Below are 26,520 nucleotides of genomic sequence, written 5' to 3' on the forward strand. Positions count from 1 at the left end.
GAAGGAGGATGACGGCTCGGTGACATCGTTTCGGCCCGACATTTTGAGGATCAGCAGATCCTTCTATGCTGGACTGTACGACACGAAGCCCACGGACAGCACGGCCTCCGAGTCGTCCCTGTCGTCTATCACGGAGGTCTTAGACGACGGCACGAGGAAGTGGCTGGACCGGCCGATATCCCTTGATGAGCTGGCCAGAGCCCTCAAGTCCTTGCAGAGGAATAGGACTCCCGGAAGCGACGGCTTACCGGTCGAGCTGTATTCCGCTCTGTGGGGCCTGGTCGGCCAGGACCTGCTGGAGGTGTACGATAGTGCGCTTTGGGCAGGGGAAATGTGCAAGTCCATGAGGAAGGGCATCATCACCCTCATTTACAAGAGGAAGGGGGAGAGGGAAGAAATTAAGAATTGGCGTCCTATTTCACTTTTGAACGTGGACTACAAAATCCTGGCCAAGGTCATTGCCAACTGGGTCAGGTCTGTCCTGGAGTCAGTGATTCACCCTGACTAAACCTGTGCTGTGTCGGGCAGGAAGATCGCTGAGAGCCTCGCGCTCATCAGGGATACGATCGCCTACGTACAGGACAGGCGGGTGGACACCTGCCCCGTCAGCCTGGACCAGGAGAAGGCCTTCGACAGGGTCTCTCATGCTTACGTGAGGGACGTCCTCTCCAAATTGGGGTTCGGGGAGGGCATCCGCAATTGGATCCGGCTGCTCTACGCCAACATCGTTAGCGCAGTCTCAGTCAACGGGTGGGAATCAGACAGTTTTCCTGTTAGATCTGGAGTCAGGCAGGGCTGCCCACTCTCTCCTGCCTTGTTCGTGTGCTGTGTGGAGCCCTTCGCCACATCCATCAGGAAGGACTTGAGCCTGAAGGGCGTGACTATCCCAGGCAGCGGAGGCCTTCAGGTCAAGACCTCCCTGTACATGGACGATGTCGCCGTCTTCTGCACCGATCGTCGGTCGGTGAGTAGACTATTGGACATCTGCAGCCAGTTTGAACTGGCCTCGGGTGCCAAAGTCAATCGGGGTAAGAGCGAGGTCATGTTCTTCGGGAACTGGGACGACCGCTCCTTCATCCCCTTCACCGTCAGGACAGACTACCTGAAGGTGCTGGGTGTTTGGTTCGGTGGAGCTGGGGCGTGCACTAAGACTTGGGAGGAGCGTATCACCAAACTGAAGCAGAAGCTGGGCAGGTGGACGCTCCGGTCCCTCTCCATCGCGGATAAGAACCTGGTTGTCAGGTGCGAGGGGCTTTCGGTACTGTTGTATGTGGCGCAGGCCTGGCCTATACCCTGGACCTGCGCCGCTGCGGTCACCCGGGCCATCTTCCACTTCATTTAGGGGTCGAGGATGGACCAGTCCGCAGGGACACCATGTACCAAGACCTGGGAAATGGGGGAAAGGGTGTTCCGAACGCCACCCTCGCCCTGACGGCTACCTTTGGTGTGCGGCTGCATCAAGCTGTGCGTAGATCCTCAGTACGCAAACACCAAGTGTCACTACTTACTGAGGTTCTACCTGTCCCTGGTGTTGCAAAGGATGGGCCTGGCCTCGTTGCCGCGGAACGCTCCGAGTAGTTGGACCGTCCCGTACCACCTGTCGTTCATGGAGGAATTTTTGAAGGGAAACACCTTTGACCACAAGGCCGTCAGGCAGTGGTCAGCACGTAGTATCCTCGGGACCCTTCGGGAAAAGGAGAGGGTGGATCCCGTTGTGTGGTTCCCCACGCAGACTGCCAAAGTCGTTTGGCAGAATGCCTCATCGCCAGAACTTTCAAACAAGCACAAGGACATTGCTTGGCTGGCGGTGAGAGGGGCTCTGCCAGTGAGATCTTTTATGCATGCCCGGAATCTCTGCACCACTGCACGCTGCCCTCGAGGTGGCTGCGGGGGGGACGAGACCGTCGATCACCTCCTTCTGGAGTGTGCCTGTGCGCAGGAGGTCTGGAGGCGGATGCAGTGGTATTTGTCGAGGTTCGTCCCGAGCAGCTCCGTGACGCGGGACTCCGTGCTTTACGGGCTGTTTCCGGGGACGCACACCGAGACCAACATCAACTGCGCCTGGAGGACCATCAATGAGGTGAAAGATGCTCTTTGGTCTGCCCGCAACTTGCTGGTCTGCCAGCTGAAAGAACTGACCCCGACCGAGTGTTGCAGACTGGCGCACTGCAAGGTCCAGGACTACGTGCTGAGGGACGCGCTAAAGCTTGGGGCAGCCACCGCCAAGGCACTGTGGGGAAAGACCACCGTATGAAACCCCTCATCCAGAATAGAAAAAAGGGCCCTATCTGGTAACTGGGCCCAGCTGGCGCCTTCCCCAACTGGTCAGGGGGTCAACTGGGACTGTGTGGGGTGACGACTGCCGGGGCGGTTTCTTTGCTTTGTTTTTTTTTCTCTCTCTTTTGTTTTTTCCTTTAGTTGGTGTACGTACCCCCTGGGTAACCCGGAGTGGCTTGCATGACTGGGTAGGTGTATAAATGTTTTTTTTTGTACATTCTATGAATAAAGTATATTTTTTCAAATAAAAAAAGGTTACGAAACGTCTGAAAATGAACATTGCAGCTCAGCGAGCAAACTCACATCCAGAACCTCAACCTGAGCTACAAATCTTCTCAAAACTCCTTCCTCAATGCCCAACTCTAACATAGCTTAAAATTCTTCAATTAAGGCTACCTGCCTGACCAGAGCTTTTGGTGTCACTCAACTAGGCTAAGTAGAGTCCTGTATGTCTCTTCTCATTTAGCTTCTCAATGTTTCTTATGTTAAGAACTAAATGCTTAAAGTTAGTAGCAGCAGAAATTATTGTAACCATTTTTACCTTTTTGTTCTTGGTATATGTATTTTGAATTGCCTTTAGTAAATACTTAACGGGCTCTTCAAGTACAGCTCTTTCAAGAGGAGATGGTATCAAACACAAGCAGCAATTCCAAAAGTGTTTCGCTGAACTCATTACCAGCTTCAAATTTCCTGCTTTTTCTCCAAAACTGTAACAAAGAATAAGGTCAGATACTAAACATTTTCTCAGCAGGTTTGGCAGTAGCCGGAGAGAGAAGGCAAATTAATGTTGCGTGTCCCAGTGAACCTTCTTCAACACTGATAGTGGCTTAAAAACGTGGCATATCTGCCGAAGAGAGGGGCATGCGTGCATGTCTCGTGTATGCGAGTGTGCCGTGCATGCATGTCTGTGTGTGTGTGTGTGTGTGTGTGTGTGTGTCTGGATGATTGTATGCCAAGCATGCTCAGAACCTACTAGATATACACACAGACCCACTCTAGCCAACATCAGTTATGATGCAAGAGAGGGTCGATGAACCTCAACCTCACTTCTGCTTTTAGCAAGACTAGATTGGTACCAGCAAGAATCCAGAGAGAGGGCTGCCCACACACCGGATGCTCAGTAACTTCTGCTCAGAATACACCAAAGGGGTTCAGTCTCTTTACCCTCCCCCATGCCTGCACTGTCACTGCTTAAAGAAGTACAAGCCAAGGGGGGAAGTGAGCCTGTGCCTGCGCAGGTCAGTCGCAACAGGCTTGGGCCCTCTAGACACAAAAACCCCCCAGGAATGACGAACCAAGCCTTCCAGGTCAAAAGGGCCAAGTGCACTGGGGGCTCCCTTCACCTCAAATGTTGGACTTAGACATACTGGGGGATAAAGGAAGACAAATACTTAACAAGGATATGTAGGTGATATGGGTGACATATCATTATAAACTGAACACTAACCAATGTGGTAAGGATGAAGAGGAACTATCTCAGGGTTCCTTCTTGCTATCTATCCAGCACAGCAAACACTGGAAGTGAGCTGAGAATGTCAGGTTCTTGACATACCAAGGTGTAGAACTGGATGAGCACAGCAGGCCAAGCAGCATCAGAGGAGCAGGAAGGCTGACATTTTGGGCCTAGAAATTTCTTCAGAAATGTGCATTTCTGAAGAAGGGTCAAGGCCCAAAACATCAGCTTTCCTACTCCTCTGATGCTGCTTCGCCTGCTGTGTTTATCCAGTTCTACACCTTGGCATCTCAGATTCTCCAGCATCTGCAGTTCCTACTATCTCTGAAAGGTTTTTGACATGCCAGGTTCATATTTATATTGCATTTAGCCCCCATTTGTACTCCGATCTCTCCCTTCTTAATTTGACTATATAAATTCTTCCCATCATTTCTGATGTTATGTGGAACTAAAAATGATTAATGCCATTATGGCCACCCAGGAATATTTCAAAACATTCCAAGGGAATCTTTCAAATATTTAGAAAATTGTCAACTTTGTAATGAAAATCTGTAGGCACTATGATACAAAGCGGAAATAAAATCACCTTGCACTCAATTCAAATGTTCTGATAGCAGAGATGCGCATTTCGCTGTCTCCAGCTGCATTTTTCATCATGCTCTGCCCTTTAATACTAGCAGCAACACTCAGCAATTCTTGTTGAACCTTGTAATTATGCCTGTAAACAAGACAAAGAAAACTGTACTTGTTAATTCATGTAAATATACTCAATGGCTATTTATCAAAAACCTTTGCTTCAATTAAAGAGCATTGCAATTTCACAAGTTGGGTGAGTTCATTTGCTCAGTGGGACACTCAAGACAAAAGAGTCTGATTTAAATCCTGCTGGGTTCACTCAGCTTTTCATTTATTCAAGGCAAAGTCATTCTGTGACATAAACAACAAACAGTGCGTAACACATTAATGCATTTTCTCCAGAACATGTAAACATGGAAGTTGACAGCTGGATGACACATATCATCTTCTGCAAAGAACCTCTCACTGGATTCATTGTTTAAATTCATTTCTGAGACTCCAATGAAAATGTTTTCATTCTGCATGCAACAAAGTACCACTCGAAATGAACAGTGGCTTCCCAATTTCTCAGCTTAATAGTTAGTAACAAAGGAGAACCCAAGAGAGTTATGGTAAGGTACAGCAAGGTGTAATTATTATACATGTGTAAACTAACATTATTTTGGACTGTGGTATTCCTATTTTGTGTTGACACCTCATTTTTTATCTCATGAATGCCCAGTCTTCAGTTGCAAGACCTGTTCAAAGTCAATCCCATTTAGCACAGTGATGATGTCACGCAATGTGATGGAAGTTACTCTCAAATGTGAAGATGGGACCTGAGTCTCCATAAAGACCATGCGGTGGTCACTCCTACTGATACTGTCATAGACAGATGCATCAGCTGCTGGCAGATTGGTAAGGATGAGGTCAAGTATGTTTTTCCCTCGTTAGTTCCCTCACCACCCGCCATAGGCCCAATCCGAGCAGCTGTGTCCTTTATGACCTGACCAGCTCGATCAGTAGCACTGCTGCTGAGGTACCCTTGATAGTGGGCTTCGAAAATTCCAGAGCACATTCTGCACCCTTACCACCCTCAGTGCCTCCTCCAAGTTGTTTAACATGGAGGATATCTAATTCATCAGCTATGGGAGGACTGTACGTAGTAATAACGAGAAGGTTTTCCTTGATAATATTCTACCTGACACCATGAAATTTCATGGGGTCCGGAGTCAGTGTTAAGGACTCCCAGGACAACTCCTTCCTGACTGTAACCTACCATGCCACTACCACTGCTGGGTCTGTCCTGTTGGTGGGACAGGACGTATCTAGGAATGATGAGGATGGTATGTGTGACATTGTCTGTTAGGTATGATTCCCTGAGTACAACTATGTCAGGCTGTTGCTTGACTAGTCTGAAGGACCTCTCTTTCAATTTTGGCACTAACTCCCAGATGTTACTAAGGAGGACTTTCTAGTGTCTGACAGATCCATTTCTGGTGTCTAGATCGATGTCAGGTGGTCTTTCCATTTTCATTTCTTTGTTGAAACTTTGGAGTGATTGATACAACTGAATGCCTTGCTAGGCCATTTCAGAGGGCAGTTGAGAATCAACCACATTGCTGTGGCTCTGGAGTCACATGTATACTGGACCAGGTGAGGATGAGATGGCAGATTTACTTCCCTAAAAGACATTTGAGAGTTTTTCCAACAATTGATAATGGTTTCATAGTCTTCAGTAGATTTATAATTCCAGATTTTTTTTTATTGAATTCACATTCCACCATCTGTCATATGGCAGGATTCAAACATTCGCTAAGTTTCTCGACTAATAGTCTTCCAATTATATGACTCAGCCATCCCCTCCTCATCCATGTGAATTGTGTAAAACAGTTGGAGCCACAGCACAAACTCCTGCAGGGCTCCACGTGTCACAACCTGCCAATCAGACAAAGATCCATCCTTGCATACTCTGTTTTCTGCCAGCCAGTTAATCTTTTATCCAGGTTAATATATTACACCCCAACACCAAGAACTTTTATTTTTTACAAAAGCCTTTGAAGTGACATCTTAAGTGCTTCTGGAAATCCAGGCTCTCCTTTATCCACAGCATATGTTACTTCTTCAAAGAACTCCAACAAATTGGTTAAATATGATAACCTTTTAATGAAACTACACTGACTCTTAAGGTACACAGCTATGATCTCTTTAATGATCAGTTTGAAACCCACCCCACAACAGATGCCAAGCTAGCTGGCCTTTAGTTTCCTACTTTCTGCCCCCCTCCTTTCATGATATCAAGGTTATATTTGCAACTTTACAATCTGATGGAACCTTTCCTGAATCTAGGGGATACTGGAAAATTAACACCAATGTATCTACTACCTCAGTAGCAATCTGCATTTAGTGTAAAGGATGAAGTCCATCTAGAACTGAAATCTTGTCAGCCTGCAGCTCCATTAGTTTGCCATATATTACTTCCCTCGTGACATAATTTTGCCAATTTTCTCTCTTCCTTCCACCTCCTGATTTACAGCAATGACTGGAATGTTTTCACCCACCATTTCCTTTTTTTCTACTGTTAATCCACATTCTTATTCTCTAGAGGACTAAGATCTACCCTTCAGCTTTTTATATACCTCTCGAAACTCTTGTTATCTGTTTCTACATTCCTAGTTAGCTTCCTTACATATTTTAATTCTTTTCTCCTGATGAACCTTTTAGTCCTTCTCTGTCACTTCTAATGTTCTGACCAGCCACTCACCTTTGCACAGTTCTCTTCTTTTCCTGAAGTCTGTTGCTTTTCCTGAAGTGTTTAGTTATTGAATATGGTGGTTCCCATTTTAGTTTCTTTTCTTTAAGACAGGAATATATTCATTCTCTGTATTCTGCAAAATCCCCTTAACATCTGCCACTGCATTTCTATTAATCTTCTCAGGTCGCTTCAACTCGCTCAGCTTTCATTCCCACATTTTTTTCCTTATTTATATTTAAAAGCAACAATATGAAATCCAACTTTCTTCATTTCAAACTTGTTGCAAACTTCAAGTGTATCATGGATGCTGCTATCTAGGGATCTGCCTAACTTAACTCTGAGACAATTAATTATTGCTGTCACATTACAGTACAACAAGTCTAACATAACCAGTCCTTTCATCACCTTAGTGCCGTATTTGACGTTGAGCTTCCGAGTATGTAATGAAATCATTATTATGCCTGCATTTTCCCACTTTTGTAATGTAACCCAACTCTGCCCCTGTTTCGTTTCATCTGCTCCTGAAATCCTCATCCATATTTATGTTCCTTATATACTTAATATTTCCAGTGCACACCTGCTCACAGTCCCACATTCTACGATACACATGACAGTCATGCATATGGCCTTGCTTGCAATATGTCCCATTCATCTAGCACCCCAATGAATGCTGACATATCTTGCTTCCCACTGGAAAAACTCCCCAAATCTAAACATTTCCTCTAACTTCAAATCCCTTTGTGACCTCACCCCTCCCTACCTAAATCACTTCACAAACCTCCCTTTATCCATTAAGTTTAGCTGCTTGAGTATCCCTGATTTATTTGCTTCAACACTAGTGGCTATGCATTCAGCTGTCAAGGCCCTGAGCTCTGAAATTCCCTGCCTAAGCCTCTTCACCTCTCTCTCATCTACTAAGACACTCCTTACACCTACCTCTGTGACCAAACTCTGATATTCTGCGCTATATCTCTACGTGTCAAATTCTGTTTTACATTACTTCTTGTAATGTATCTCAGGACTTTACATTAAAACATGACAAAAATACAAGTCGTTGTTTTTGTTTACTAAAGTATCAAATAAACCATTGTCCTGCTACATTGAAGGGTGCAAGAAATTTCCTTTCGATGAATGCCATGGGTCATCTGCTTCAGCAGGGTTTGGCCCACTGAATTTTGTGTCAGCCCTCTATTAAAAAAGAGGAAAATCAAAAAACGCTACACCACAAAGTCTGCACTTATTCTGAATGTCGAAGTAAAATTAAACTTGTTTTTTTTTCCAGTCCAAGATAATAATGAGCAAAGTTATTTACCCATTTGACAGAAATGAAGTAATTTTAAGTTGCATTAAATGACATTATACTCACTTTTCATACATTTTGGAATCAGTGCTTGAAGCAGTACTTATATTCAATTCAAATGCTTTCTGGGCACATCGCATTAGTAATGAATCATCGTTATTCTGATTAGCAAGTTGCATCAAACGTATCCATACTTCTAGCTGCAGCAGTTGATCGGACCAGGTACAGTCTAATATTTGTTTCTCCAACTGAAAACGTGAGGATAGGTATTAAGTAACCTAAAAATAATGACTAGAGAATTCCTCAGGGAATGATCACAGCAAGTGTAGCCAGGTTAAGCCTGCTGCTGAAATCTATCAGTGACCCAGCCAAAAGTTACCAAGTTTGGAGCCAAGATAGTCAGTGGTTTGCTGGATTTTTTTTGGATGAGTAGCTGCATGCACAATTCTATGAGGGATTAGTTGCAGGTTTTTGGTACAGTCTCAGTGAAGTGACAGTAATATATCTGCCAATTAAGGTGACAGGTAACTTGGAGAGAAGCCTGTTGGTACTCCCCATTCACTTGTCCCTTTGGTGGTGAACGTTGGAGGAGTTTGGGAGGTATTGTTGAAGGAGTGTTGACAAAGCTGCTGCAATGCAAATACACTTCCTTCACTTTGTAATATTATGACACACTTGGCAAAGTGCATTGACTCTCAAGGCCCACTACTCACAGGGTTTCCACAAAATTTAATGAACTAGTCAAAATACGTAAAACACTGACTTACCTGTTGTTGGAAAAATGTTAGCAGCAAACATTGGCCAGGTCCCTGTACTTAACAAGAACTAGTATTTATTCCACATACGTAAATTTTAATCACAAGTAAAGAGCTATGAATTATCAACAATTATCTACTAATTAAAACTTTAACCTGTTTTTTAAAACCCCTAAACACACGTACAAACAGACACAAATAAGAAAAAGACTTTGGTTTTACAAGTTAAAAGAAAAAATAGAAACATAACACCAACAGTCAGCAGGGTTCATTGAAATGATCGTTTTAGCTTTCCAGGACTTTGTTGTTCAATCTCTTTTCTTTAATTTCCATCACTTCCTTGCAGGAGGCACATGGTGATTGGTACACTAATCTCAAAGTCTCTCAATTACTGGTTAAGGACAAGAGCTTAAAGCAAGCTGGTGGGGAGTGGACTATAACTGGCTTTCTTCAGGCCTTTTTACTGCAGTGAGTGAGACACACGACCTGTCCCTCCAGAGGTCCGAAGGTTCTTCACTGTATTGTTCAGCTGTCCCTGAACTAATCAGAGAGTTGTCATCAGGCTGATGACATCTAGCATCCATGGACAAGATACAACTGCACAAGACAATCAGCTACTTGTTGCCAGCCAAATCTCACTCTGTCAAACATCCCTGGTCCTGGGTCATCTACAAACAGATATATCGCCACTGCTTGAACAGAGCAGCATTATAAACACTGTGCACAATGAGTTTTAGCGATTTGTGTTTTCAAATGCAGCAATTCTTTCCTTGGTTTTAAAACAATCCTTTTTTTACACATTTCAGTCCACAAACAAAAACACAGAAAATAAAATGCAACAGCCTTATCAGTAGCTATAGTGGGCGGAATTTTTAAGGTGGTTGCTAAGTTCTTTTGAAAAATAGATTGCTTTGCCCTGGGTGGTGTGGAGCTTCTAGAGAGTTCATTGAAACTGCATTAATCCAGGCAAATAGAAAGTATTCCACACCCTACCCAATCTCTGACTTATGCCTGTACGTTGTGGACAAACTTCAGGATGGGTCAGGAGGTAAGTCACTCAACACAGAAATTCCAGTCTCAGACTCGTCTTGCAACCACAGCATGGTTCAGTTAGTTTTCACAAAGAGTAGTCAAATGGAACACTCATAGCATGGAAAATACAGGGGCAATGTGACAAAATCATAAATGTTAATTTTTAAAATTTCCTTCATAATGATTCGGACAATGGCAATTTCTTACCTCATGAAGACTGGGAACAGTAAATTTCATCAAGTTGCTGTTGTTACAAGAATACATCTCCAGAGCAACAAGAGCCTGGATCATTGGAGCCTGGCTATCTTTACTCTGCTGTAAAAGACAATGAATAGTTTAAAATGCATATAGCATATGACCAAAAACAAACAGAAGAACCAAAAATCTGATACCTTAAGTGGAACGCTGCTCTTATTTTCCTGATGTGATAGTGAAACAAATCTACCAAATGTTTGCAATAATTGAGAACAACAAGCTCAGAGAATAAAAAGCAATACAGAAGTAATTTGTGGATCGCTACTGAAATCACTTCTACTGTCAATTATCTAAAAAATGCTGGAAACAGTAGAACATGAGGAAGCATTTGTGCAGGAAGAAACAGTTAATGTTTCAGATTCACAATCTGTTGGGAGAATTGAAAAATTCTACAGATATGACAGATTTTGAGCAAGAGCAAAATCAGCAAACAGGAGGAAAGCAAAATTGAAGGTCTGAGATAGGATGGAAAGCAGGCATAATTTAAATTTTTTAGTGTAATGGCTTTTCACTCAAATATACGTGCATAAGTCTGCAGATTTAGTATGGAAAATAAATCAGAAATTTATAATATAAAAGAAATAAAAATGTAATATTGGTCGGAAGTTGAAAATAATTTGGCAGGGGATTGGGATACCTATCTAAAACAAGAGGTCACAGATAAGAGGTAGCAGATTTGAAACAAAGATGAGGAGGAATTAATTCTCACAAAGGATTGTGAATCTTTGGAATTTACTACCCCAAAGTTTGGTAGTTGTCAGTACATTGAATAAATTTAAGGAGGCGAGAGATTTGTGATTAGCAACGGGTTGAAGAGTTATGGGGACCAGACACGAAAATGAAGTTGAGGCCAGCATGAGATCAGCCACAATCACATTAAATTGCTGAGTGAGCTCAAGGGGCTGAATTGCCTACTCTTCTCCAAATTCCTGTGTTCTTATGATACAGAGTGGAGGCAGAGCAGGTGGTTACACACAGAAAGGTACAGAAGAAGAATCAAGTCAGTCTAGAAGACTGTGAATAGTCAAGTTGATGCATGGTAAAGCTGAATGGCATTTATTTTAATGCAATGAGTCTTGCAAGAAAGATGTGTTGTGGGTACTCTTGAAGGAACAAAGCAATAATGTTTAGACATTCTTTTGGCTGTACCACTACCAGTTTTGTATGTGAAATATTTGACAAGAAGAAGTATCATACCCCTCAGTTTCTGATGTCAATTCACATATGCCTCTCATGTTTTCCTAACGCCAAGTAGAAATGACCTCCTTCTCTGATGACAACATGCATACTGAGCACCTTACTGTACTCTCTGAACACTAACAAACGCGTGTCCAAACTCTGTACAAACGTCATGTACAAGTTTGTTCATGACACCACCATTGAAGACTGGATATTAAACAATGACAGGTCAGAATACAGGAAGGAGATAGAAAGCTTGGTGTTGTGGTGCAAAAATAACAATCTCTCCCTCAATGTCAGCAAAACTAAAGAACTGATCATTGGCTTCAGGAAGAAAAGAAGAGGACATACCCCCATCTACATCAATGGTGCTGAGGTGGAGATGGTCGATAGTGTCAGGTTCCTCAGAGTGACAATCACCAACAATCTGTCCTGGATTTCCCACGTAGATGCAGCGGTCAAGAAGGCACAACAATGCTTCTTCTTCATCAGGAGGCTTAGGGAATTTGGCATGTCCTTCAGGATCCCTAACAACTTTTACAGATGCACAGAAACCATTCTATCTGGGTGCATGACGGCTTGATATGGCAACTGTTCTGCTCGGTACTGTAAGAAACTACAGAAAGCTGCGTGCGCAGTCCAGACCATCACACAAGCCAACCTCCCATCCATGGACTCCATCCTCACCTCTCACTGCCATGGAAAGGCTGTCAACAACATCAAAGATTTCTCCCAACCTGGTAATCCTCTCTTCTAACCTCTTCCATCAGGCAGAAGAAACAGAAGCTCAAACATGTGTACTAACAGATTCAAGAACAGCTTCTTCCCTGCTGTTATTGGACTGCTGAGTGGAACTACTTACTATCAAATCTAATGTTACATCTTGGTTTCGTGCACCTCCTGGGCAAGAGTAACACTGTATAAGATAACAGTGTGGAGCTGGAGGAACACAGCAAGCCAGGCAGCATCAGAGGGGCAAACCCTAATCCTAACCCTAACTCTTGTATGCCTTGCTCTGTCTAGGCACCCTGTGATCTGTATGTCCTTGTATGTTATGATATGCCTGTATGACTCGCAAAACAAAACTTTTCACCATGCTTAGATACATGCGTCAACAACAAATCAAATCAACACCGCAAACAGAAAAACAATATTCACAATCACGTCAAATCAAGTCACCAGTGCATTCTGCTCAAGGACCCACATTTACTGTGGATGGAATCTTAAAGGGGTCTGAGTGGCATTGGCTGTGATAAGATTTGTGGCAAAAATCAGATGACCTGTCCAGTGGCATTTGGAATAACTCGATGTATCTTTTATACATTTTGCTGAGCAATGAGGCAGGTTTCTCTCTCGTTGTCAATTAAAAAGAATTATCGGCAGTTAAAAACCTTAGTAAAACAACTACTAACTTCATTAATGTTCAGCTTCCTATCTGACCAAACAAAACAGAAGTCAAGGATTCTTGGCATGGAAGTCAGAGAGGTACATGGTGACTCCAACTCGCCATTGGTTGCTAAGAGTTTCCATGTCGATTAGCATCAAACAGCACCTCCAGGCATAATCCAAGGACATCAACCTCAGGTCTCATGCACGGTCTTTGGCAGCTGACATTTGCCAATCTCTCATGACCATTATGGCATCTCTTCAATCCAAGTGCAGACCACGTAACATACACAGACTTGCATTGTAAGGAGCATTGGCAACCAGCATTGAGAGGCTGCTACAAGGGCACTTTGAGTATAGTGACAGGGACCCAGCTTAAGAATCAAACCAGCGTGTATGTCAGGACTAAAACAGAAAAGCTCAGCAGGTCTGGCAGCATCTGTGGAGAGAAATCAGAATTAACATTTTGGGTTGAATCACCCTTTTTTCCCAGAAATTTTTGTTTTTGTTTCTGATTTACGGCATCCACAGTTCTGTCAGTGTGTATATCAGGATTGCTCACTTGTTCTCTTCTCACTTGCTCACTTAGTGCCTATTGCATGCTCAAACATCCAGGCGTGGCCTTGCCTGTTGGTGTACTGGAGCTTCAGCCAGAGCTAAAGACTATCAGCACATGCTCTTTAGTGCAGACATGCACACAGGATGCTTCTGACACTTGCCATTTGGGTTCCGTTGGGGGAGGGGTGGTAGACTATCTTGCTGAATAGCACAACCGAGATGTCAGTCAAACTCCAAAAATATGCCAGCTCCCTGCATGGCATACATACTGCAGGTTTAACTAATCAAACGGCCATACCTTAAATGGAGTGCAAGTCTACAGTGCAGCCAAAGGAAAGGGCGCTGTCAGTCAGGGAATCCCAGTAACATCCGTCATGGGCATAGACCAGGGTCTTGGCCACAGTCGTCTGCTTAGAAAGCAGATGCAGTGATAGGGACAGTGACATGGGAAACAAATAGGATTCTGAAAGGGTTTGAAGGGTAAATACTGAGAGGACCTTTCCACATATGGAGCTGTGTAGGACCTGAAGAATTGAGATGAAGTCGAATTTCTTCTCTCAGAGGGTTGAGAGTCTTTTAAACTCTTGTACCACAGACAGCTGTGGGGGCAGAGTCCTGGTGTATATTTGAGGCTGAGACAGATAGTTTCCTGATCAGTGGAGAATCAAGGGCTGTGGGAAAAGGGCAGGAAAGTGGATATGATACTGGAAGAACCATGATTATATTGAATAGTGAAAAAGGTTCAAGGGGCCAAACAGCCTAGCCTTGTTCCATTTTCTGATGGTTTAATGGTTTATTCATTTTGTTTATGTTCACTTTTAGTCACTGTAAATAGAATCCTGAAATTAGAATTATACAACAGCAAGTGATCAGACAATGTTCCCCTACTGGACAATAATGAGTTGCGTTTTCCGTTGGCACTGGGTACAGAGTAGTGACGGCTTCTTGAGAGAGCCTGATGGAATGCAGCTAAGAACAGATAAATAGTGCGGCATTGTGGTTGAACACAGTGAGAGAATGCGGTTTTACGTGTGAGCGAGTGAAAGCCATGAGTCCTGTCCCATGAGCAGTGTGAATTTGTGGCTGCTGTGCCATTAGGTTATTGGCGAGGGGCAATGTAAGATTGCCAACAACTATCCAGGCACACTACAGTCTTTTAAAGGTGGTACTGGTGCAAAGGATTCTGGTCTTTTAGCATATATATGCCAAGTGTTGAGTTGATTTGGGAACAGCACATGGTATGATGGGGATAGAATCAGGCATGAGGGACATAACATGAGCAGGATATGCAATGAGGTGAGTTTGGTAGGATACATTGAAGAAATTTGCTTGGCCTTGTGGCAAGAAACCCTCCAGAAACATAACGCGATGTGCACAAAGCCAAAATTTCAGACCTCTGTTTCCCTCTCCATAGATGCTACCATTCCTGTTGAAAATTTCCAGCTCTTTCGTTTATCTTCCACATCACCAATCTTCACACTCAAATTATATTTCTGTTTCTTTACCAACTGTTTAGACATTTAACTGCCAACCCCTTGTTAAGTCCCTGCAAAGTCGACTGGATTTCCTTACTGCAGCCTTGAGTGGTTTTGTCACCCCAGCCAAAGCACAGCTGCAGAAACGTATTCAGAGAGGATGAAACAATTACATTAACACTTTACCTCATCATCCATTCCAAGATTTGGTCCTATTTGTTGCTGAAGAAGCTGTTTTACTTTGACCCATGTAACAACGATCTGACGTCTCACAGAAATGGGAACAACACCAGAGGGTTCATTTCCATTTGTAACATTCAGTATATATTCACAGATCTATAGTCCAAATAGAAGTACTATACATCATTCTATTCCTATTATAAATAATCTTAAAATACATTGAGCAAATAAACATTAAATAATTTTTATTTATTGAATATGAATCAATCAACCCGATGTGTTGGTTGAACTAAAAAACAGAACAATATCTGTAAAGATCCCATCTTTTTATTTTTCTTAATTTTGACCGTGGATTAAAATGAGAAAAACATCATTTTAAAAATCAAGGACTGGGGAAAGAATTGCTGGACTTTTAAATCTAAGGTGTTGGAACACATTGTAAATTGTGTTACACTGCTGCTGCGTTAAAGCAGGAGGGATGGTGAGAAAAGATGGTATGGCACTCCGGTGTGGTCATAGTGAGATTCGGCCAGCACCAGGCAGCTGATTGGTTTGTGCAATTGTGAGCAGTTGTCAACAACTCTTTGATTGTTCAGCTGCCTAGGAATCTGTTTGAGAGTGTGAATGATACAGGGAAGAAAAGTTTTCAAAACCGGAAAAAGCAAGGTCTGTCTCAATATCTCTGCAGAACGTCCTCAGGCTTGAGCTACTGTCAGTTATTCTCTCCTAAGCATTTGCTTTAAGCCATTGCCTCTAACTAGTGTAGATAAACAGGAGGCTGGAAGAACACAGCAAGCTAGGCAGCATCTGGAGAAAAGATGTTGTAGACGTTTCAGATATTATCTTTCCAGAGACGTTGACTGCTCCTTTCCTCGAGATGCTGCCTAGCTTGCTTTACTCTTCCAGCTTCCAGTTGTCCACCTTGGATTCCAGCATCTGCAGTTTTTTTTTGCCCCTAACCAGTAACTGTGAAACTGAACAGTTAATGTGCAAATACCCTAGTTCTCAGCAAATAACTGAAAATCTAGAAGAAAGGAGACAAAGAATAGAAGATCTCAGCAAGAAAAAGGAACATCTCATTGAAGCTTGTGGACCAGTACTTCTGAACTGTGAATCCCAGTATTTTCACTTTATCCATAACATTTTTTTGTTTTGGCTGTCAATCTGTATGTGTATGTAGAGGTTTTCTAAATGGGATTAGAGTTTCCAACATAAGGGTTACATGTAGATTATCAAAGTGATATTTACCTGCGACCAGAATTTGTCTCTTCATAATAAACAATAGCTCATGTTCAGTACAGGAACCTGATCAGATTTTTCTGTAAACCTGATTTTATCAGACAGGTAAATTGGGGATTTGGCATGCTTTGATTAAATAATTTACTTTTATGGTGATGGGGCATGCGAGTTCATCACTGTCCCAATTGGGACATAATAGTCAAATGAACTCAGCGCCAGTTTTAACCATGAATACCAAATAAGTAATTCCTTAAGTTTACTTCCTACTTATGTGAAACCTGCACACATAGGAAAAGAATGTGGGAAAACTTAATGCTGCACACACTCTTAAAATATAATGTGATATTGCATGTACTGTTCTAATCCCACCCTGCATGAAGTTCAGGGCATTGTCGCTGTGACAGATTATTTTATCTTAAGGTAATTTAGCTGACACCCTCCAAGAACTACATAGCTGTGTTACTTATTTTGGAGACAGGGTGCATCTGTGTTGTGTAGAGGAATCAAACAATTTTAAAAGAAATAAATGTAATCTGTCAATAAATCATGTTTTGCTTTCATATAAAAAAAATTCTACATCATCCAGTGCCATTCTGCCCTTTGATCACACTCCACTGTTCAGTGACATCATGTTCTTCCACTTCAACCACATTTTCCTGCATTATTCATATATCCCTTGATGTTCTTAACATGTAGAAATCTACTGATCTGTCCTAAACATACTGAACGACTGTGCCTCCACTGGCCTCCAGGCAAGTCCAAAGAACCACTACCTTCTGCGTGAAGAAATCCCTCTTCATGATTTTATAATCCTCAAGAAGAACATAGAACATTACAGCACAGTACAGGCCCTTCGGCCCTCGATGTTGTGCCGACCTGTCATACCTAAAAGGTCATCTCTCAACCTCCCCGCTCCAGTTAAAAAGTGTCAGTCTTTCTGGGACAACACAGTGTGGAGCTGGAGGAACACAGCAGACCAGGCAGCATCAGTGGAATAGGAAAGTTGATGTTTCGGGTCAGGACCATTCTTCAGAAATGACCCATTTCTCCCAGTCTTTCTGGTCAATTTGTGTGTCTCAAATTCCATTCCCAGCAACATCCTGGTAAATCTTTTCAGAACGCTCTCCAAAAAATACACTTTCCTCATCTCTTCAAATCCTTTGAAATGAAGGATAACTCTCATTTTCCTTCTGAATTGCTTCTGCACCTACATGGTAGATTTGAGTAACTCATGATCATGCTGTTTGCACAGATGGCTTGCCCAGTATTCTGACAGATGCACTGACTTTGGTTCCAATTTCTGAAAGAGAGGAATACTGCAACTTCAGTTTCTGGGAAATGGGGTTGTGACTTTGCGGTCTTGAACGTGATATCAAATTTCTGGAAAATCAGACTGTGACCTAAGGTTGCAAAGGTCGCAGAAGAACAGTGAAACCAAAAGGAGAGCAACTGAGCCCTGAGAAATCAGAATTCAGCAGCAGTGCAGCACAAACTGAACAAGGAGAGGGAGTAGGCAACACAGCTTAAAAGAAGAAAACCTGGACAGTGGATTTGGCTGTGAGGATAAGAAAAATACATTTATACTGCTGCTTGAGTTATTTGAAGAGGCCAGTTTGGCAGACCTGACCTTTCTGGTGCAGGCTTTGTTCATATAACTCGAAGTGATTGGAAGCAATTCATGCAGTTAGGAACTCTAAATCTTCCAGAGAAAATAGATTTGAAAAACTTTGTGACTGAATGCTTAGTGCCATACCTGGTAAAGGACTGACAGTTAAACAGAAAGATCTTTCTTTGTTGTGTATTTGGTATTTAAGCTGTGCATTACAGTTTATATAGAATACAATCAAATATTTAATTTGTATTAACTTTGCTTTAATCATTAAAGTTAAAATGAAGGAAACTTTGGTTAAGTTGGTTTCTTTAGTTTTTTTTACAGGGAGCACAACAAAATTAGAATTTTAGAAAGTGGGTGTTTTATATAAAACAGGCATAATACCAGCTGTTAGAAACATTTCTTTGAATTATACCTTTACAATACTCTTTGGTAAAGTAAAATTTCATATTTAAAAATAGAAACACATTTTGTGAAGGTGTTATAAAATCTACTGAAGTAACAGTTTTAATGGTATTACTTACAAACCACCCAGTCTATTTTCGTACCTGGAGTGCCTCAGTTATTTCAGGAATACCTTCAGGATCAACAACTACTGTCTGTGGAATATTCGGTTTTTCAGTTTTCTTTGGCGGTGCCTTTTTAATGTTAGCACTAAGGGAACTCCTTCTAACTTCTTTCTTTTCGTTTGGTGCAGGGCTGGATATCCAAGGCTGAATCAAGCCCTGACATAAGCTGTTACACAGCGTGACCAAAAAGATGGTTTCCCTGCAGTGCAGCAAGAATAATTTTTGTTACTTAATATTCTTAGCATTTTTTTCCTACTGCAATACTCCAGGATTACAATTATAAACAATCATTGTATATACAGTACTGAATCGGGTCAGATAATAGAACCAGCTTTCATGATAGGAGACAGTATTACTCACGACTCATCAATATAAAATAAACAATTTGGCCATTTCCCTAAAATGCCAACATCTTTGGGTAGATGGGCACCTGGATGAGAAGTGAGAACAATATTGTCTGAAAACTGCATGGACCCAAAATTTTCCATGCAGGCTGCACACAAGGAGCCAAGTATGCATCCAACACAAAAATGTAAAGGATTCCTGTATTTAAATCAGCTGTGCACTACGAAAAGTAATAATGACTATTTTGGTGATAGGACCCTTGGAGGAAATACCATCATTTTTTTGTAACCACAATCAATTCTTACACCTACTGCTAAGCATCACAAACTCCCAAAAGTCTTCTGTTCCTCCCATTCTTTGCCAGCTCCCTCCAAGACAACAGTAGGAGTGCAGACTGCTTGTGCGTCAGTCCATACGTGGCACAGAAGTGTCCATTTATTTGTACTGGACAGCATCATTAAGTGAAAGTAAGGACCACAGAAATGCACAGTGTTTCTGCCATACACACATTCATTTCTACACTTAACATGTTTAGGTGTTCAGTTAACAATCCTGTCTAATTACCTTAATAATATTCTTCTGGCTCACTCACAGGGTTTAATTTTGCTGCCAAATTTAATGATGCTGATGCTATAAGGCTGAGAATGCACTCAGATTTCACCTCAACTTCACAGCTGGTGTTTAAAATGCACACAAGTGGACCAATGTGGCATTTCCTTTACTTAAATTTGGACGAAGCCAAATTCACATGTTCAGTTTCTGGTAATGTTGGTTGACATTTCTGATTTGTTTTGCATCATTACACTAGAACAGTGCTAGGAGAAAGAAAAACTGGTTCTGATGATTTATCACGAGTCTGCTAAAACTTACCCACAATGTCCTGTCTGTTTTAATGCATCAAGTAGTGTTCTAAATGTTTCAACAAGCTCTTTATATCTCCCAGCAACTAGCAGGTGGTTGTTATGGTTCCATATGTAGATAGCTGCATTGCACACAATGGATGCATCATCTATTTCCATACCCAGTTCTGCACCCCGCAGGAAATTCTTGGTTGCACAAGACGACAGAGAATCTATCCAATTACTGAAAATAAACAATGCAAAACATGAAGGCCAAATTTTGAGCAGTTTTGGCGTTGGAATCATTAACATGAATCACTGGGTTGAATTTTAATGGCAAAGGGAAGGCAGGTTCAGGTGCTAAACGAGAATCAAATCTCCAAAGTATGACATCAGACTGGGACCTGTAATGATCCTGTAACAATACTGGATTTGACATTAGTTAGTTTGCAGATGAGCAGTGAGTGCCTGTGCAGATATTGGGCAAATAATTACAAAAGATAATTAACTTTGAATTTCGCCCAGAATTCTGGCTTCAATAGCCAAAAAGAAAGTTTCCCGAGCTCTCCACAATTCGTCATAGCCAACTAGGCAAGTATAGACTGGGGGCTGCATCCATAAAAAAAAAAGCTGACAGACTTCAAATGGTTCAAATAAGTAGTTGACACCATGACAAGGTGACAAGTTACTATTCACAGAACTTTTACCCAATCTTACTGCTTGGCAGATGATATCCAACCTCAGTTCACCTGCCCTGCACTTAACACATCTTGATCTGTAATTTCGCTATACGCCTCTGCAGAGGAGCAAGAGAAGTCATAACAACAACACCAAAAGCAAGTCTCCTTAGCCACATGCCACTCTTTACAGGATAGGAGAGGGACATAAAGATCCAGCTCAACAGAGACATAGGGTCCACAGGCAGTGGCTTGGTTCTCTTGATGAGCATGTGTATCAACACATGGAGGTTTTGACATTCATGGCAAATTGTTGATGACAGCTGCAGTGTCCTGAAATGAGAACTTCTTGTTCGAGGAGACGCACAGCTACTTTCACGACCATTGGTAATCAGTAGAGATCTCCCGTGTCTATTTCTCTACCTCTCCATGGAGTTCTGCATTCTGCTCTCCCTCCTTACAGGAAAAAGATGAGTTGTAAAGAAGATTATATGGAGGCACTGAAATCCTGATCATAATAATTCACTGTGCAACAAAGACTTCTCCAGATCTCCCTTCTGGTGCTTTTGTTGATTACCTTAAACTTGTGTCTGTGCTTATTATACAGGAGCAGGATTAGGCCAATCAGTCCTCAAGCCTGCTCTGGCATTTAATAAGACTATGACTGATCTGATTGTAATCTCAAGTCTACATTCCTGTCTACACCTGACAACCTCTCATGTTCCTGTTTAACAAGAATCTGTGCAGATTTGCCTAAAAAAAAATTTAAAGGCCCTGCTTTCGATGTCTTTTCAGAAAGAGTTCCAAAGACGCTCAACCCTCTATTACAGGACATTTGCCTCACCTCTTTTTTTAAAGACGCAACCCCTTATGGTAAATAGTGACCCTTGGTTCTGGATTCTCCCAGAAGAGGAAAAAGCTTCTCAGTCTCAAGCTCCTTTAGCATTACTCTCCTTCCAAGAGCATCAATTTCTCCTTCATATTTACCCCCAACCTTCTATGCTTAGAGAAAGAATTCCAGGCGTCCATGACTGAAATACCTGATATCATTGCAGAAAATCTTTGCATGTTCATCATTTTCTTTTAAGTAAAGAACCCAGAATTGAACACAATAGCTCAAAGGAAATAAAATTGCAAAAACTTATAATCTCAAATGCTCAAAATACCTGTACGATATCCATTGTGGAACACTCTCCGGAGTTTTGGCTCCAAATTCCTGAAGTTCCTTCTGTTTTTCTTCTGGGAAAACTGCATGGTTGTTATACTGAACACCTTGTGATTTTAACAACTGAATGGTTGCCTGGTCATGTAAATTATAATGTTAAACATTCTTATATTGAAATAAATATCACCATAAAATGATAGTCCTCAGCTCCCTACATCATTAATATTTATTTCTCCAGGAAAAGTAGGTTCATTAAATTTAATTTTGCTCATTGCAAATAAATGCATATTATGAAAAAAGTCCAGGTTGTGTCCTTATCTCCTTGGCCAAGTGAAAATGATTTCATTTTATCAATGCAGAATGTTGTGTTCTTGAAGCTTATTATTCGCTATTTTGTTAATTCTCACAAATGTGAACATGAAGATTGGATTCTTATTGAGAGCACAAATGAGAGGATTTATTTGCAGGGCAACTAAACACATCACAATGCTATCATAGACCTTGGCATAAACTTGTAGATTAACTGGCATTCATGATGCATTGCAGCATACAACAGTAGCTGTTCGTGAGTACATTGGTATCTCTATAAAAGAACGTCATTTGGCATGATGCCACAATGCTGTTTTCACTTAACTGCTCTTAGAAGATTCCCACTTTCCTGATCATGGATACAGGCAAAATATTAACACAGAATAACTTTGTCTAGAAGAGAAAATGCTTATAAAATACTTCCTAAACAACAAGAAAAGGCACAGAATTGACTAATACTAATACTATAAGTCAGGTGGTTTTAGACAGTCAAGACTTGAAAGGTTAAATATTTTAAGTCTTGTTCGGAACTTTTGTTCCTCAAAATAGGATGAATTTGACTTTTGGATCAACTGATTGCAAATGCAGGGCGACTGCTGGCTTTACTGCAAATTGAGAGAAGTACCACCAGTTCAGAACATAAAGCATTGCCTCTTAGCCCTCCCTAAAGGTAGTCATCATGATGACAGAACCTATCACTTTTGAAATGAAATCAAATATCATTTTTCAACTCTTTTTCAGATTTCAATTTTTAAAACATTGCCGTTTAATATTATGCTTGTTTGAGTATAGTTTTACTTGATACAGGAATTAGTAAAGAGAATGATATTTAAGGACGAATCTCTCTACACCAAGAAGAAAAAATAAAAAAGTGTATAATGAGGTTAAGGAGAGTGGCAAAGGATTATAAGATCATGTGTGACCTGGGCATGCACAAGTACATGCTCACGCTATGATCAGGAAGTACTGAGAAATGCAGAAAATTAAAACTTGCCTGCATCTGTGATTTTAAAGAGTATAATCAGGGGACTTAAATCACCATTACTGCAGAGCTGCAGGGTGCACAGCGAGTATGAAACAAAGGCACAACTTCAAACAAGGAGTAATATAATTCTCAATTGCGTCTTGTAACTACTGCTCAAAAACCATAATGTACTGATTCTTACTTATGCAGGGATAAAAGCCATAAGGATTGGCAATATGGTGTCAGTGCTAAAGAATTGATCTGACAGTCCAAAAGGATTAGTAAAAGTATTACTACCTCAAACTAATACTCCTCATTTTATTAACATATGGAGCAGACAGGATGAAATTTTATTTCTCACAATAGGTATTCAGCCTGCACTTACAAACATGAAGAATTTGGAATATGAGTAGGCCATTTCGTCCCTTAAGTTTGTTCCACTATTCAGTAAGATCATATCTGATTTTATGTACCTGCCATCATCGCATAACCCTTTTATAACTTTCATTACCAAATATTTTAGCAGTCACAGATTTAAAACTTATAACTGATCCAGCATAAAATGCTATTTGTGGCTGCAGGTTCCAAACATCTACCACTCTGTGTGTAACAGGGCTTCCTAACGTCGCTTTGCAAAGGTACGGTTCCCATTGTTAGACTATGCCTCTCTAGCCACAGATTCTCAAACAAGCTGAGATAGTTTTGCTCTTTCTATCCATTTCCCTGATAAGCTTGAATAAAAATGGAAAACTGTTTGTACAGTCACTCCTGATAATTTAACCCTTGGAATTCAGGGAATAGATATGAAACCTGCATCTTAGATTCAGTTCCATGGCTGTCAAACTTTTACACTAGTTGTGTGAAGAGATTATGCCGAGTCTTCACAACACACTTGTATTGATATAAATGTATGTAAACATGCTTAAAAATTGTTTGGGAACTCAAGTTGGCTATTCAAGACAACTTTTTACTGTACTATACCTACCTCTGCATTAATGAAGCATACTTCAGCAAGGATTCTGATTAAAGCAGCGAAAGAATGGCAGACTTTGTGTGGGGATTTTATTGATAAAGATGAATCTGCAATAATACTTCCATCTGATCTGGTAAAATTTCCCACTGATCTGGTCATACTTCCTTCTGAGATGCTTGCATTTAGTTTTATAGTTTCTTCTGAAATAAACCAAAAAATGCAAAATTCATTTTCTAGCTTATGGACATAGACTTAATAGTTTGTTGGGGGAAGAAAATATTCTTCCAATCTTACCAGCAGGCATATTTTCTATTTTCCATCGTCTATCATCATACAGTAGGCAAAAGTGGCAAGCTGTACGACAGACATCCCAAACTTCTTGCTTCCGTGCAACTTTAGCTAGATCAGCCCAAATTCTCACCCTAAAAATCCAACAGAATTTTTTATGCAGATACTTCAGGAATGAATCAGAAGTGCAATTAATGTCACAGATATCATAATTTAGTTTGTGGCTTTCCATAAATACTGCAAGGTTCATAAAGAAATACTGGAATTTGCTTGATGAAATATTTCAACCATTCCTGACTTCTTCATACTGCTACATACGGTGATGGATTTGCACAAAATCATAAAGCGGTTATCTCGTACAAAATTTAATGAAGTAATACAAATGAGACAACAGTCTAATGTAACCAGGTTGAATCACAAAAATCTCCAATTCTGGAGACTCTGATTTAGAAAATGGCAGGTCCCAATTTTCAAAGATGAATAGCAACAACTATATATGATAAGATTTACCTAAAATTAATCATGAACTTATTTATTTCCTTGAAACAGTAATGTGTTATGGATAAAGAGGAGCCTGCAGTTGCATTGCATTTGGGCTTCCAATTGATAAGGTGCCACATCTTGTGTATTGTACAAAGGAGGTGGTCATGGTGTAGGGTGTAACACATTTGCATGGATAGGACACTGACAGAAAACAGAGTATTCATTAAAAAGGTTTTATTGACCTTAAAAAAGTTATAGACAATTATTTTAATTGCACATTTAGAAAATCATTCTATTTGCTGCATATAATATTATGTGTATCACAAACAATATTGACAATCAGGTAAAATGGGGCTGAATTATTCAGGGTGCCAGATTCCCTGCCACAACCAATGCCCACCCTCCAGGCATTAGGGCTGGGGTACAGCATGTTGTTTTTCAGCTCTTGGTCCCATCACTGTTTTAAAGTTACTTAGCAGAACCAACCGCCCCATCTCTATCTATCTATCTCTCTCTCTCTCTCTCTCTCTCTCTCTCCCTCTCTCGTTCCCAAGTTGAACTGCACATTTTCTGTGAAAAATACAAGGCAGGGGAAATGTAAAAATTTGCAAAGGCACACCAATAGACTCAAGGAGACTGTTAGGAGACTCTTTCGCTCAACACCAGCCTGAAGAGAGAATCTGTCAGACTGGGTGTTAGCCAGGGGCCTCTTCTGCCACCGATTAAATCCCAGTACGAATAGTGAGGGGTAATAAATGCCTCAATTTTCCCAATGCTGGCTGGGGTGCCTGGCACCACTGAAGCTGGTGGTATACTTGTGATGTGGCAGGGATGATGACAGGATGCCCGCTGAATTGAATAAGCTCCCCAGTACCGTCAAATCAGTTATGACAAAACTGAATAGTAACATGAGGATAATAAAATGTGAGGCTGGATGAACACAGCAGGCCCAGCAGCATCTCAGGAGCACAAAAGCTGACGTTTCGGGCCTAGGCCCTTCATCAGAGAGGGGAATGGGGTGAGGGTTCTGGAATAAATAGGGAGAGAGGGGGAGGCGGACCGAAGATGGAGAGAAAAGAAGATAGGTGGAGAGGAGAGTATAGGTGGGGAGGTAGGGAGGGGATAGGTCAGTCCTGGGAAGACAGACAGGTCAAGGAGGTGGGATGAGGTTAGTAGGTAGGAGATGGAGGTGCGGCTTGGGGTGGGAGGAAGGGATGAGTGAGAGGAAGAACAGGTTAGGGAGGCAGAGACAGGTTGGACTGGTTTTGGGATGCAGTGGGTGGAGGGGAAGAGCTGGGCTGGTTGTGTGGTGCAGTGGGGGGAGGGGACGAACTGGGCTGGTTTTGGGATGCGGTGGGGGAAAGGGAGATTTTGAAGCTGGTGAAGTCCACATTGATACCATTGGGCTGCAGGGTTCCCAAGCAGAATATGAGTTGCTGTTCCTGCAACCTTTGGGTGGCATCATTGTGGCACTGCAGGAAGCCCATGATGGACATGTCATCTAAAGAATGGGAGGGGGAGCGAAAACACCTATACTCTCCTCCCCACCTATCTTCTTTTCTCTCCATCTTCGGTCCGCCTCCCCCTCTCTCCCTTTTTATTCCAGAACCCTCACCCCATCCCCCTCTCTGATGAAGGGTCTAGGTCCAAAACGTCAGCTTTTGTGCTCCTGAGATGCTGCTGGGCCTGCTGTGTTCATCCAGCCTCACATTTTATTATCTTGGATTCTCCAGCATCTGCAGTTCCCATTATCACAGTAACATGAGGATTTGTAGCATTCAGAAATTCATTTTTTTTTCTTGCTGTGAATAGGATTAATGTCTGCTAATTCTTATTTGTATGGGTCTTTATTATTTGATAAGGATGACTTCGAAACTATCCCTTCTTAAGACAGCGG

At 41.7% G+C, this 26,520-nt stretch overlaps 1 protein-coding gene across 1 annotated transcript in view; it reads right to left on the minus strand.

Annotated features, from left to right (window-relative positions):
• The window catches only part of LOC125462080 (cilia- and flagella-associated protein 46), a 216,794-nt gene that overhangs the window by 134,585 nt on the left and 55,689 nt on the right, over nucleotides 1-26,520 (minus strand). The window contains exons 15-24 of the mRNA XM_048551592.2: nucleotides 24,147-24,274; nucleotides 23,865-24,052; nucleotides 21,608-21,741; nucleotides 19,796-20,008; nucleotides 18,560-18,779; nucleotides 15,167-15,316; nucleotides 10,335-10,442; nucleotides 8,407-8,588; nucleotides 4,317-4,448; nucleotides 2,819-2,984 (exon numbers count right to left, since the gene is read on the minus strand). Coding sequence (XP_048407549.2) covers nucleotides 2,819-2,984; nucleotides 4,317-4,448; nucleotides 8,407-8,588; nucleotides 10,335-10,442; nucleotides 15,167-15,316; nucleotides 18,560-18,779; nucleotides 19,796-20,008; nucleotides 21,608-21,741; nucleotides 23,865-24,052; nucleotides 24,147-24,274 — 1,621 coding nt within the window. The remainder of the gene's footprint in view (nucleotides 1-2,818; nucleotides 2,985-4,316; nucleotides 4,449-8,406; nucleotides 8,589-10,334; nucleotides 10,443-15,166; nucleotides 15,317-18,559; nucleotides 18,780-19,795; nucleotides 20,009-21,607; nucleotides 21,742-23,864; nucleotides 24,053-24,146; nucleotides 24,275-26,520) is intronic.

The sequence above is a fragment of the Stegostoma tigrinum genome, chromosome 20 (genome assembly GCF_030684315.1).
Source record: "Stegostoma tigrinum isolate sSteTig4 chromosome 20, sSteTig4.hap1, whole genome shotgun sequence".
In the NCBI taxonomy this organism is placed as follows: domain Eukaryota; kingdom Metazoa; phylum Chordata; class Chondrichthyes; order Orectolobiformes; family Stegostomatidae; genus Stegostoma; species Stegostoma tigrinum.